This window comes from Ailuropoda melanoleuca, chromosome 16 (genome assembly GCF_002007445.2).
Source record: "Ailuropoda melanoleuca isolate Jingjing chromosome 16, ASM200744v2, whole genome shotgun sequence".
In the NCBI taxonomy this organism is placed as follows: domain Eukaryota; kingdom Metazoa; phylum Chordata; class Mammalia; order Carnivora; family Ursidae; genus Ailuropoda; species Ailuropoda melanoleuca.
The window spans coordinates 90,839,994-90,853,091 of record NC_048233.1 but is presented as its reverse complement, the minus strand read 5'-3'; the positions used below and the strand labels follow the sequence as shown (position 1 = coordinate 90,853,091).

General features: G+C 42.4%; 1 protein-coding gene across 1 annotated transcript in view; it reads right to left on the bottom strand.

The window, feature by feature from the left end:
• Positions 1-4,641: 4,641 nt before the first annotated feature.
• The window catches only part of LOC105235286 (transcobalamin-1-like), a 15,101-nt gene continuing 6,644 nt past the window's right edge, over positions 4,642-13,098 (bottom strand). The window contains exons 2-6 of the mRNA XM_034644862.1: positions 8,696-8,874; positions 8,046-8,235; positions 6,839-7,025; positions 5,412-5,530; positions 4,642-4,870 (exon numbers count right to left, since the gene is read on the bottom strand). Coding sequence (XP_034500753.1) covers positions 4,809-4,870; positions 5,412-5,530; positions 6,839-7,025; positions 8,046-8,235; positions 8,696-8,874 — 737 coding nt within the window. The 3' untranslated portion in view covers positions 4,642-4,808. The remainder of the gene's footprint in view (positions 4,871-5,411; positions 5,531-6,838; positions 7,026-8,045; positions 8,236-8,695; positions 8,875-13,098) is intronic.

Sequence of the window (13,098 nt, the reverse complement as noted above, 5' to 3'; positions counted from 1 at the left end):
TCTGGCGACAAAGCAGTTTCAAACACTCAGGGCTTCCGATATTATCATGTGAAGTAAGTTATTAGAAAATGTGGCTCGAACTATAGTAAATGTTCTGTGCAGCTCTATCAAAGCAAAGTATACTTCCTATAACACACAACTAGAAATGGTATCCTGAGATTGTGAAGGGAGGGGCTAATGTGTCGGTAACTACTGGATTTTAAGTGGCTTCTTTTGGGGGGCCGTTCTGTAGTGGCTCCCATCTTAGAATAAAATTCAAAGTTCTTTTTAATGACAAGGCCCTGTCAGCTCTGGCTTCTGGTTGCCTTTTGGACCTCCCCTCCAACGGCTTTCTCCCTTGCTCCCTCTGCTCCAGTAGCTCTGAGCTTCTTGTTGCTCCCTGAACCTATCACCTGCCTTTGCATTTGCTGTCCCCACTGCCCAGGACACTCCTCCTCCAAATATTCTGATGGTGGCTCCCGCACTTCCTTCACATCTTTGCTCAAAGGCCAGTTTTCAGAGGGTCATCCCAGACCATCTCTCTCATGTAGAAGACAGGCTCACCCCCATGGACACCCACTGCACCCCTTACCTGCTATGACTCCTCACCCTGTGTCACACTGTGCGTGTGCTTTGTTTAGTGTCTGTCTCCCTCTCCACTAGAATGTCCACTCCGAGGGGGAAGGGACTTTGTCTCTTGTCCACTGTTCTATCGCCAGCTCTCGAGCCACTACCTAGTTCACGGTAGGAACAGAATAAATACTTTCTGGATGAGCAAATTAATGAACAAATATAAGGCATGGGTTATAAAGCATTTTTTTTTCTTTCTCGGGGGAGTGTTGGTGGTTTCGTGAGGTGAAAGCACAGTATACATATTGGAGTACATTTGACAGCTTCTAACATGGCTCCATGTTCCCACCTCCTGATGTTCACACTCTTGTGAAATCCCCTTCTCCAGAGTGTGGGCTGGCCTCACTTCTCATGAATACAGTACAGCAAAAGTTATAAGATGAAGTGGCGAAAGTCCAACTTCCCTCTTGCTTGCAGTCTCTCTTTGGCTCTTCTTGCTTCTTGCTCTGAGAAGGCCAGCAGCCAAGCTATGAGCAGCCTGATGGAGAAGCCTGTATGGCAAAGAACTGGGAGCAGCTTCCAGTCAACAGCCAGGGAGGGAGGAATCCAGCCAACAACCATGTGAATGAGCTCGAAAGCTTATTCTTTCCCAGTTGAGCTTTCAGATGAAGCCTCAGTCAACATCTTGATTGTGGCCTCATTGAGAGACCCTGACCCACAGAAACTGTGAGATAATACATCTTGTTGTTTTAAGCCAATAAGTTTTAGGGTAACCTGTATTATTAACTAATATGTGGTGCATGGTGGGAGATGAGGCAGAAAGACAGTTTGAGGGCTTTGCATGCCATGTGAAGGAGTGGTAGGCACAGTAATGCCCTCTGTGCTCCCCCTGCCCCAAATATCCACATCCTGATCACTGGAACCCGTGAATATGTTAGGTCACATGACAGGGGGGAACTAAGGTTGCTAATAAGCTGATTCTAACATACAAATATTATTTTGGATGATCTCGGTGAACCCGTGTAATCAGAGGTCCTTATAAGTGGAAGAGGGAGGCAGGAGAGTGAGTCAGAGAAGGGGATGTGGTGATGGGAACAGAGGTTGGAGTGATCAAAGCGCGGCTTTGAAGGTGGAGGAATGTTGACTTCCCCTGGAAGTTGTGAAAGGTGAGGAAATGGAGTTTCCCCTAGAACCTCTAGAAGGAACTCGGCCCCTTCAACACCTTGGTTTTATCCCAGTGAGGTCCATTTCCAACTTCGGAACTCCAGAACCGTACAATGATGTGTTTGTCTTAAGCCAATAAATTAGTGGTAATTTGTTGCAGCAGCAATAAGAATCTAATACAGGCTTAGGATCCCAGCATGGCACTGACCTTGGGTTCCAGAGCCTGCTCGTGACCATCCTGACATGAGCCACGCACCCTTGGTGTGCCTGCTCTTTAAGTGCACATTTTCTTATAAATTGCCACTTACGGCCATGGTTGCTGCAAGACCAGCTATGATACAATCATTGCACTTAGCAAATAACTTCCAGAACAGGAACCACATGGGCCATACATTTCTTAACTCATGTATTTCGACAGTCCTTGGCTAACTATTGACTGAACTTTTTTTTTCCCAAGAGACAGCGGGGTGGGAGGGGGAGGGGCAGAGAGAGAGAGAGAGAGAAAGAGAGGGGGAGAGAGGATCTCATGACCCTGAGATCATGACCTGAGCCAAAATCGAGAGTCAGATGCTCAGCTGACTGAGCCACCCAGGCATCTCTTGACTGAAACTTATTAATTTATTTGCCTGTTTTCTCCTCTGCCTAATTTTCTGGTATTCAAGCACCCAGACTCTCAATGGACATCTGAGAGGTTTATTTGTGTTGATTATTCTCTGCTGTGGCAGCAGAGGGAAGTGTCTCCCCTCAGACTCAGTCTCGATTCTGTCATAGTGCGAAGCCTTAGAGCTTCTCATGAGGCCGGTGTGGCCAGAGCTAGGATTCCTTGGGCAATGTCAGTAGAACTCGAAGGGAATGTTAACTCCATTTGTGTCCATGTCTGTCTCTGAGATTAAATGCATTCCTATCAGTTACTGTATTCTACTGTGGGACCGCTGGTTGGGAGGAGCTCAGCTCCGTTAAGAAAGGAGGCTTGAGGTGCTACAGGGAAGTGTTAGAAACACAGGGGCAGAAAGTGAGATTTTATGTGTGATCCCACGAGAGGAATTAAATGAGAATTGCGAAGGAAATGACTTTTTCATGCTGTGATTGCATGTTATTTGATCCGTGTCAGTGTGCCAATTGGAATATCCTTATACCACATTTGGGAGAATAGGTCTGATTCAAATTGTGTGCTTTACTGGTGTTGACTGGTTATTATTGAAAGTGAGCTAGAATCATTGAGAGAGAGTCAGCAATCTCAAAGGGACCTATTCCAAATTTGTTATTTTGAGATTCAATTTCATTGGTCCATCGCAGGGTCAGTACTTCCTGTTATTTTTCGCTTGAGCTTCCTTATTTTTCCTGATGGACAAAACCAACCATACGTACTGTTTTTTCCAGGACACTACCAGTTTTTAATCTGTCTTTTTGAGTATAATTATTAATAGTGTTTGCTTTCACTCTTTACAGTTGTGGTTGGATGATAAGTCATGCTGTGTTTGATAGACAGGAATTGCACTTATAACATTTTGCCGATTTATCACCCTAAGCCATTACCCCTCAATTTCCCATTGCTTGTAGATTCTACAAACAGGTCTGACAGCTGCTGCCTCATGTGAACAGCACCCCGGAGGTCTCCTGTCTCTAAATGAGCTTTCAAGATGAGACAGAGACCCAAGTGGATAGAATCCATTGCTGTCTAGTTATGAGGGCATCTGTCATATCCAGTTAATGAAGAATAGGGTGGAGTTGACCCTGAGGGTTGAGGACCAGTACCAGAAAGCAATGGTCAAACCCTCATAGTAAAGCAGGGCTGCTGGTGGAGGGGAGGAAGCTAAGAGTATCATGAAGGAAACAGGAGGAATGAGGGAGACATTGATAAAATAACTAATTCTGCCTGAAGGCATCTTCCTTTTGGGGGTTGCTTTATTTAAATATTTTATTTATTTATTTATTTGAGCGGAAGAGAGAGAGAGAGGGAGGGAGAGAGAGAGAGGAGAGGTAAGGAGCAGAGGGGGAAGGAGCGGGAGGAGGGGAAAGAATCTCAAGCGGGCTTGGTGCTCAGGATGGAGCTCACCCTGGGGCTCAATCTTACTGAGATCATGACCTGAGATGAAATCAAGAGTGGGACACTTAACTGACTGAGCCACCCAGCACCCCGATTTAATTTTATTTTTATATTTTGATTGATTTATTTATTTTAGAGAGAGAGAAAGAGAGAGAGTGTGAGCTGGGGGAGGTGCACAGGGAGAGGAAATGAGAGAATCTTCAGACTCTCCTCTGAACAGGGAGCCCAACACCACTGATCCCGGGATGCTAAGATCAATGACCTGAGCCAAAACCAAGAGTCAGCTGCTGAACCAACTGAGACACCCAGGCACCTGTAGGGGCCCCTGGTTTAATTTTTTTTTTAATGTGAATTCTACCGAAATGAACATCAAAGGTGATTTTTTCTGCATGTATATTTTGATGATATGAATATCAGAGTGTTTTTATGGTGAAGTAAAAGGAAAATACATGTGGGAGAGGAACAAATGAACCCAAGGGAGATAGCTGGAGGAGGGGATGATATTATTCCTGAGACTTTATGGACTGGTCTTTTATGTAGAAGTCTCACCTTTCCTCTTTCTCCAGAGCAGTATTTTTCTCTCTACCCACTGCCTTTCTGGGGTCCATATGTCCTCTCAGTTTGTCCGTTACAACTGGGCCTCGGAGAGCTGTCTCCCTACAGATTTTCTACCTGATCTCATTGGTTTGTGCTGCAACATTAGATCTAGAACATTATCTGGATTCCCACCCACTGCCCAAGGTCCCCGACACAGTTAGCAGTGGAACCTTGAGTAGAACTCAGTGTAGACATGTGGTCTAATCTCTTTTCTCTTTCCTCTTACTGTGGTGGTCTTCCCTCTATCAATAATACCACTTTAAAATGAAATGATTAGAAAACGCTCTTTTTATATTGTTGTTGATCTTTTATTGAACACACAAAGAAAGAAGGGGAGGTTTTTGACCCTCCTGTTGAAATTGAGATGAGTGAAAAGGAAGGCATGAGGCCAATGTCTGCCTGCAAGTCTACTGCAAAAGAATTCGACGCAGCTAAGGAAGGTCTGAATTTGTTAGTATGTGCTCCAGCGAACTTCCAGATGATCTCCTTGATGGACAACGTAACTACCAACTCCTGAAAAGGAAGAATGAGAAGTGGATCAATGATTTTATTTGTTTATTTATTTGTTTGTTTGTTTATTTACTTAAAGTTCAGTTAGCCAACATATAGTACATCATTGGTTTGTGATGTAGTGGTCAATGATTCATTAGTTGCATGTAACACCCAGCCCTCATCACATCACGTGTCCTCCTTAATAACCATTACCCGTTTTATTTATTTATTTATTTTAGAGAAAAAGAGAGCACAAGCAGGGGGAGGGGCAGAGGGATGGGGAGAGAATCTCAGGCAGACTCCCCACTGAGTGTGGAGCCCTACTTGGGGCTTGATCTCACAACCCTGAGATCACGGCCTGAGCTGAAACCAAGAGTTGGATGCTTAACTGACTGAACCACACAGGCACCCATTGGAGCAAATGATTTAATCACTAAATCACCAAATAATGGATCTCACTTTCCCCATGCCTTGGCACATTCCGCACCAAAGCTCACACACTCACATCTGGGTGTTTGGGGCATTGTCACTCTGTGGGGCTTTTTGGCACTCTCTCTCTTACCTTGGCTCAGGGGCTCGCCATTGCTCAGGAGCTTCCAGTAGGTCCTGTCATTGTTGTTGGCCTTTATGCCCTGAACGCTGGTGATGTAGGGGCCCCATGGGCTCTCCTCTGCTGTGAAACTGTGGGGACAATAAACGGGTTTCAGGAATTTAGAATTTTCAAGGGCAACTTTAATGGGCATTTCTGAAACTTCAACATACCTAAGCATCATTTGAAGCCGTTATCAAGAAAAGCAGATTTCCTGGCCCTATCCTCAGATACTTTGATTCTGTAGGTGAGGTGGGGACTAGGAATCTGCATGTGTCATTAACACTCCAGGTGATTCTGCTGCGGGCACTCCACAATCTATGCTAAATTAGAGGAGTGATGCCTGTTTCTGCCCCTGCCTCCCTTCCTGGTAGACACTCTGTAGTCAACAACTGCTAACCTTCTACCCCAAGATAGTAACTGTTGAATATATATATATGTATATGTACATATAATTTTCTCTATAGCATCTTACATCATGTTACTAGACAAAGTAAATAATTGCTGATTGGATTTAGGGAGTCAAATGAACCATACCTTTCAGAGGCAAAGCCAATATTTTAATATTAATATTTTATCTCTTTAGGCCAGATAACCTTAATCTAGGGGTCTGTGAATCTGAAAGGGGGGAGCATGGAGAGACTCAGGGCATGTGAAACCTCTGATTTAAGGACGAGTTTCATGTGTATGTTCACCTGTCTGGGATCAGGAGCCACTGCACTCATCTGATTTTTATTTATTTATTTTATTTTTTAATTAATTACTTTTTTATTATGTTCAGTTAGCCAGCATATATAGTACATCATAAGTTCTTGCTGTATGTAGTGTTCGACTGAACACTCATCTGATTTTTAAAGGGGTCAATGATTCAAAAATAATGACCCAGTGTTCTGAACACCAAATGACTGACCTAAGAGGTTCTCTTTGTTGAAGGCATTTTACTGACAGAAGAGAGATCCCTGGGACTTATTCACCCATTAAGTGAACATTAATTTAGTACCTACTGTATGCTAGAAGATGAAAAGTCTCACCTTTTTTTTAACCCCTGCCATGAGATGTAGATGGCCAGCAAAGTAGTGATGAAGTGTTTTGAATGTACTTTGTTCAGGTGCGTATGTATTCTTTTTTTTTTTTTTTTAAAGATTTTATTTATTTATTTGACAGAGATAGAGACAGCCCGTGAGAGAGGGAACACAGCAGGGGGAGTGGGAGAGGAAGAAGCAGGCTCATAGCGGAGGAGCCTGATATGGGGCCCGATCCCATAAAGCCGGGATCACACCCTGAGCCGAAGGCAGACGCTTAACCGCTGTGCCACCCAGGCGTCCCCAGGTGCGTATGTATTCTTACTGTGTCTTTCAAAATCACCAAATAGCTTCACCTTAAGTTACGTACAGACATACCTAAATAGAGTTGCATTTTCTTTCTGAGCTTGTTCCATCACATTTAGGAAAACAGAACCATTTGGCACAGAGACCACAATGTGATCTTTTCCATTATTGATTACCACAGAGTAATTTACTTGGATTTGAGAGGGTGAGACAGTGGGCGTCACCGATACAGGCTCCAGAGTGGAGATGTGGAGGGGATCTGGCAGAGAGAGAAAAGCAGAGAAGAATTACTATTCAGAATAATAAAAATGATGTTAGAGTTTACCTACCCATCTAACCCCTCCCCCAGTCTTGCTTTCCTTTACCTAGAGGAGGATTTGCTACAAGGAGCAAGAATCATCAACCAAGGGGCAGATCTCTTGTGTGACTAAACCAGATAGGCACCAGCTTGTAAATGTGTGGTTTGGCTCCACTCCCAGCTGTTCAAGCAATTCAGTTGCCCTGTCTCCTGTTTCTCACTGACCCTCCTGCGGGTTTTTTTTTTTTTTTAATTTCTTTTCTTTCTTTCTTTCTTTGCTTTGGTATAGCATACAATACTGTTTCTCTTTTTTTGGATGCCTTTTTATTTCTTAACATTCTTCGAAGACATATTAAATGTCAGGCACTGTACTAATCATTTTATATGGCTTATGTTATTCAGTCCGTACAAAAATCCATGTTACATACATTTATCATTTGCATTTTTTATATTAGTAAACTGAAGTTTAGAGATTAAACATTTTGTCTGAGGTCTCTAAACCTATAAGTGGCTGAACCAGGAATGATCAGAGATAAAAGTCAAGTCTTCCATCATCCATTGTTGAAAAATCAGTTGTTTGAATAAATGATTTGTGATCTAATTTTTTCATATTACTGCCATATTCCTTCCATATTCCTCTGAGCTCCCTGAGGGCTCACTCATGGTGCATAACCTAGAGTCAGACACCATACTTTGTTTAGAGTGGGAATGATGCTCAGAACATCTAACTGGTCATCAGAAAATATCCCTTTGGAGATGGATATCATTGAATCAAATCTACCTTGTTTATCAGTGTTTGAATCAAGAACAACACTTATTACCCTGTTAAGAACAAATCCTCAGGTGGTTATAATCACGGGTGACACATGGAAGACCAAGTTCTATCTGGGAACCGTTATGCTTTAGTGGTTTATCTGGTCACTTTTGGTCCCTAAGGACGCCTTAGTCTCACATTGCTTTGGGTATTTTGCACTTTAGTACCTGAGCCATAGACACAAAAAGAGTCTTTGTTAACATCCAGGTAGGTCTTTCCCATCAGGGCCGGTAAGATTTGAGCTGCAGCAGTTGGCACATGGAATGCTCCTCGAGAAATTTCTGTGAGCACCGTATCCCGTGTTTTTTGGCAGTCCCATTGATTTTCGTTGTAAGAGTTTGATGAAACAAAGAGAGCCTAACGNAAACAAAGAGAGCCTAACATGTGAGAGAAAGAATGAGAGGGAATGAGAATGAATGAGAGAAACATCAAATAAGGGGAAAGCCTATATCTAACGAATTCAGTAAGTATTTACTAGACATACAGGGTAAGCACCTTGGACAACTAGGATACCTTTCCTGTCACAAAGAAGTTTATAAAGTAGTTTGGGGGGAGGTAGGGAATTGCTTAATAACACAACCAGTAATGGCATCAATGCAAACAGACTTTCTCTACCATATTCACTCGTGTAGCCTTAACACTGGAACAGTACCTGTCACATAGGAGACCCTTGATAAATGCTGTTAACAGACAATCATAAAGGAGCCCCTAAGGTGAATGCCTTAAGAGAAGCAGGAACTGCCATGGTGTTCCAGAAGAGGAAGAACACATAAACATTTGGTGACACTGGAGAAAGGCTTGGCGGAGAAGGCAGTACTTGAGGTAGGCCTTGACGGTGTGACAGCATTTCACTAGGAGACAGGAGAGGAGCACTGCAACCAGGGGACCGCATGAGCAAGGACGCTAGGGTAGTTGCGGCCAGGGCATGGCCTGTCTGCGATGACACTGTCTGCATCTTAGCAAAATCCCCAGGGGATTCCTCCTGGCCTGGCAGGACTGGTGTACAGGGGAGACTCAGGGTGATTGTGGAAGAACAGGCGGTCTTTAAACACATCATCATCATCCCCAGATCGGTTACTTAATAAGTATACTGAAAACTCTTAAAAGTTATGTTCAAATATACAAGGCTGATCTATAATCCAAAGTGTTCAAGAATGTCAATGGTGCTGAAACTACCACTTCTCACGAGAGGTAAAACAAATTTATGATTTCATCTGACTATCCTGTAGTTGAAATATTCTGACAGCTAGAAAGAGAGGTTCATTCTCTGGCCTAGGCATAAAAATGTTTGCTGGCCAGCTACCATATGGAGGAAGACTTCAATGGCTTGGTAAACAGAAACTCTAGAAAAAGATTTAAGTTACAGCTTGTGGCATCTAAGCACAAAACAGCAACACGGGTATGACCAAGAAAACCTAAGCTTTTGTGTGGTTTTGAGCTGACAGGAATATAATACCACCATTAAAGTTGATATAACATGGAAAGAACAACCTCTAAAATGCAGCCATTTCTTAATCCTTAATTTCGCTGGAATTTCAGGTACAGCATATGCTTTGCCTACTTTGTTTTATCTCCACTTCCTCCTGAAAAAAGGAAAGGCATGAACCTACAGGCGCAAAAAGAACAGACAAGGAGACAACAGTGGACAAGAATTCAACACATTTTGGGCTGTGAAACAGATGACATTTCTTGTTATACAATACACAGAAACGTAGGATAAAATCTAACAAAACTCCTTTTAAATATATAGCTGAGGCCAGAGGAAATGGGATGTCCCAGGCACCAAAAATGGACAGAAACTGCCATCANACATTTCTTGTTATACAATACACAGAAACGTAGGATAAAATCTAACAAAACTCCTTTTAAATATATAGCTGACGCCAGAGGAAATGGGATGTCCCAGGCACCAAAAAATGGAGAGAAACTGCCATCGAGAGCTGAATGCACAGGAGGGCTGGCACTGTGGAACCCTGAGGAGGGCAGAGGTGGTTGCTGGGATTAGTGACACAGGGGGCTTAATGTCCATGCTGGAAGATGGACTGTGGCTTTGGCCACAGGAAGTGAGGGAACTAGAAGTGGGACATCCACACAAAGGCAGAGTCCCTCAGTGAAAAGGTGGTCCAGAATGTCATCCCCTCATAGATGGAGGCAATAAAAATATTTATCTTTTTCAACCTGAGTGTGGGTTTGGGTGCTTCCCACAGAGATGAGCCCTCATACAGGTTTGGGGTTTAAACAAAATCTATTTCTGTAGTATGGAAACTTTCCTACTGAGAAATTAATGTTAAAAAGTCATTTATCTCCAGGATAACTTTAGTAGAACACCCAGCAGAAGCCAAAACAAACAAACAAGCAAGCAAGAACAAACCCACCCTCTGGGGTAATACCCCCTTGCCCAGGTGGCAAAGATTACCACAGAAACCCTTACTGAAGATGAACTCAGATCCCCAAATTATAAAATATACAAGGAAACAAAGCACCAAGAGCAACAGTAGACACATGACAGGAGTAGACCTTACAATAAATTTGAAAATTGGATAATTGGAAAACATTATCTCAAATAATTATAAAAGAATGAATTTAAAGCACAGTCTTAAAAAAGACATTATGAAAAGAAGATCAGGCAGACAGATCTGAAAAATAATTAAATAGTTTCTAAAAATAACCAATGAAATTAAAATCTCAACGGATGGGTGAAAAAGAAATCAGTCACAGCTGAAGAGAACAGCAAAATCAATGTGAAAAAATTATCCAGTGTGCAGTACAGAAAGAAAAAAATGTGGAAAATGTGAGGGGAAAAAACTGAGAGACCTAACAACAGGATGAAGGAGGTCTGACATACATTTAACAGGAAAAGGAAAGATTTGTGAAAATGACAGATAGATCATGTTCAAAGAGAAAACAATGGAGAATTTTCCAAAACAGATTAAAGACATGAACTCTCAGGTCAGAGACAAAAGAATCACTCTCAAAAGCAGGTAGAGAATGGGAATTACAGGATCACCGTTTAGCAACCATTACAACTGATTCGGGTGAGAAATCGCTGGTGAGGCTAAGACCAGCCGACCAGCCGGGCAGAGTCTGAGAAGCAGCAGGGTATTTCCGTGGTCTCAAAGCATTTCCCCACAAGACACATTAAGAACAAAAACAGTAACTTGACACTGGAGAAATCCAGCCAAAACCTGTGACTGAAGTTACATCACTAGTCATAGGACAAACTGACATTATGTGTCCTCCAACACGATGCACTGAGAACATATTTTTGTGACATTCCAGTCAAAAAGGCATAATTTGAATTTCAACAATCTTAAATCGATTGCATAAATTGATACAAAAGCATCAGACAAACTCAAATCAAGACATGTCAAGAGACATCTTACAAAATAAGTAACATGTTCTCTGAAAAAGTGTGAATGTCATGCAAGTCAAAGAAAGACTGAGAAATTGTTCTAGAGTAAGGAGATACGACACCTAATGTAATGCATGGTCTGGAATTTTCNTGTTCTCTGAAAAAGTGTGAATGTCATGCAAGTCAAAGAAAGACTGAGAAATTGTTCTAGAGTAAGGAGATAGGACACCTAACGTAATGCATGGTCTGGAATTTTGCTATAATGGACGTTAGGATAATTGGCAAAATCTAAATAAGGTCTACAGATTAAATAATAATATTATATCAATGTTCATTTCAGATGACTTTGATGACCGTACTGTGATTCTCTATGAGAAATATTTAGGAATAAAGATGTGTCAGATCGGCAATTTTCATAAGGCTCAGGAAAAAAATATATAAATTTGAATGCGGACACACACACATACACAGGGGAGANTACTGTGATTCTCTATGAGAAATATTTAGGAATAAAGATGTGTCAGATCGGCAATTTTCATAAGGCTCAGGATTTGAATGCGGACACACACACATACACAGGGGAGAAAGAATAAAGGGAATATGGTAAAATATTAACATTTGACAAATATGGTGTAGCCTGTACTATTTTTGGAACTTTCAGTTTGAAATTATGTCAAAATAAAAAATAAAGAGAATTTTAGGGCTGTTTAAGCAAACAAACAAAAGGCAGAGCCCATGAACTACCAAGACAAGCAAACAGAAAAGCTAAGCTTTCCAAGGATGACTAGAAGACTCAGAAATTGGAGGACTGGATGGCTCAGTCGGTTAAGGGTCTGAGTACAGCTCAGGTCATGATCTCGGGGTCCTGGGATCCAGCCCCACACTGGGCTCCATGCTCAGCAGGGAGTCCGCTTGTTCCTCTCCCTCTACTCCTCCCTGCCCTCATGTGCGCTCTCTTTCTCTCTGTCAAATAAACAAATAAAACCTTTCAAAGAAAAAAAAAGAAACCAGAGATACTAGGCATCCAGGAAGAAGGGACTATGAGAACAGAAGTAAAGAACAGTGGTTCCAAGATCCCTTAAACTGACAGGCACAGGCAGGTGAACCCTCTCCCTGTTCTCCTGTCCCCCCTGCCACCTTAGCAGGAGAAGGGAAGTTTATTCTCTGGAGAAAATGCATTAGAGAGACCCCAGACATGGAAGCAGGGGGAGGCACCACACTGAATACAGTGGATTAAGTGATCATCTATAAATAAAGAATGAGAACCTGTCTCCTTCCCCCCATTCAGCTCCCCAAATTTTTGCCCCCAGCCATTATCCATCTTCTCCCGCTCCCAAAGGCAGAAAGATTATTCTCTGGATCAATGAACCAAACCAACAGAAATAACCCATGAATACTGACATTTGGGCAAATGATTGGGTTCCCAACCTCTTAACCTAAGTAAAGTTCACCAGTTGACAAACCTTACAGAGAACTCCCAATCAGCTTTCAGAGTCTCACTTTTAAATAAGACTGCTGAAAACATCAGGTATTTGAAGAAAGTTGCCAATACGAAAGAGAAAATAAAGAACTGAAAAAGGGTTTCAAAGGAAACAAACAATATAAGTAGCTAAAGAAAAATAAAAACAAAATCACAGTATCTTCGGAGAGAGAAAGTACTGTATTCTTACAATAAGAATAGGAAGCCATAGGGGCGTCTGGGTGGTTCAGTCAGTTAAGCGTTTGCCTTAGGCTCAAGTCATGATCCCAGGGTCCTGGAATCAAGCCCTGGGTTGGGCTCCTTGCTCAGCGGGGAGCCCGCTTCTCCCTCTCCCTCTGCCTGCCACTCCCCCTGCTTGTGCTCTCTCTCTCTCTGTCAAATAAATAAA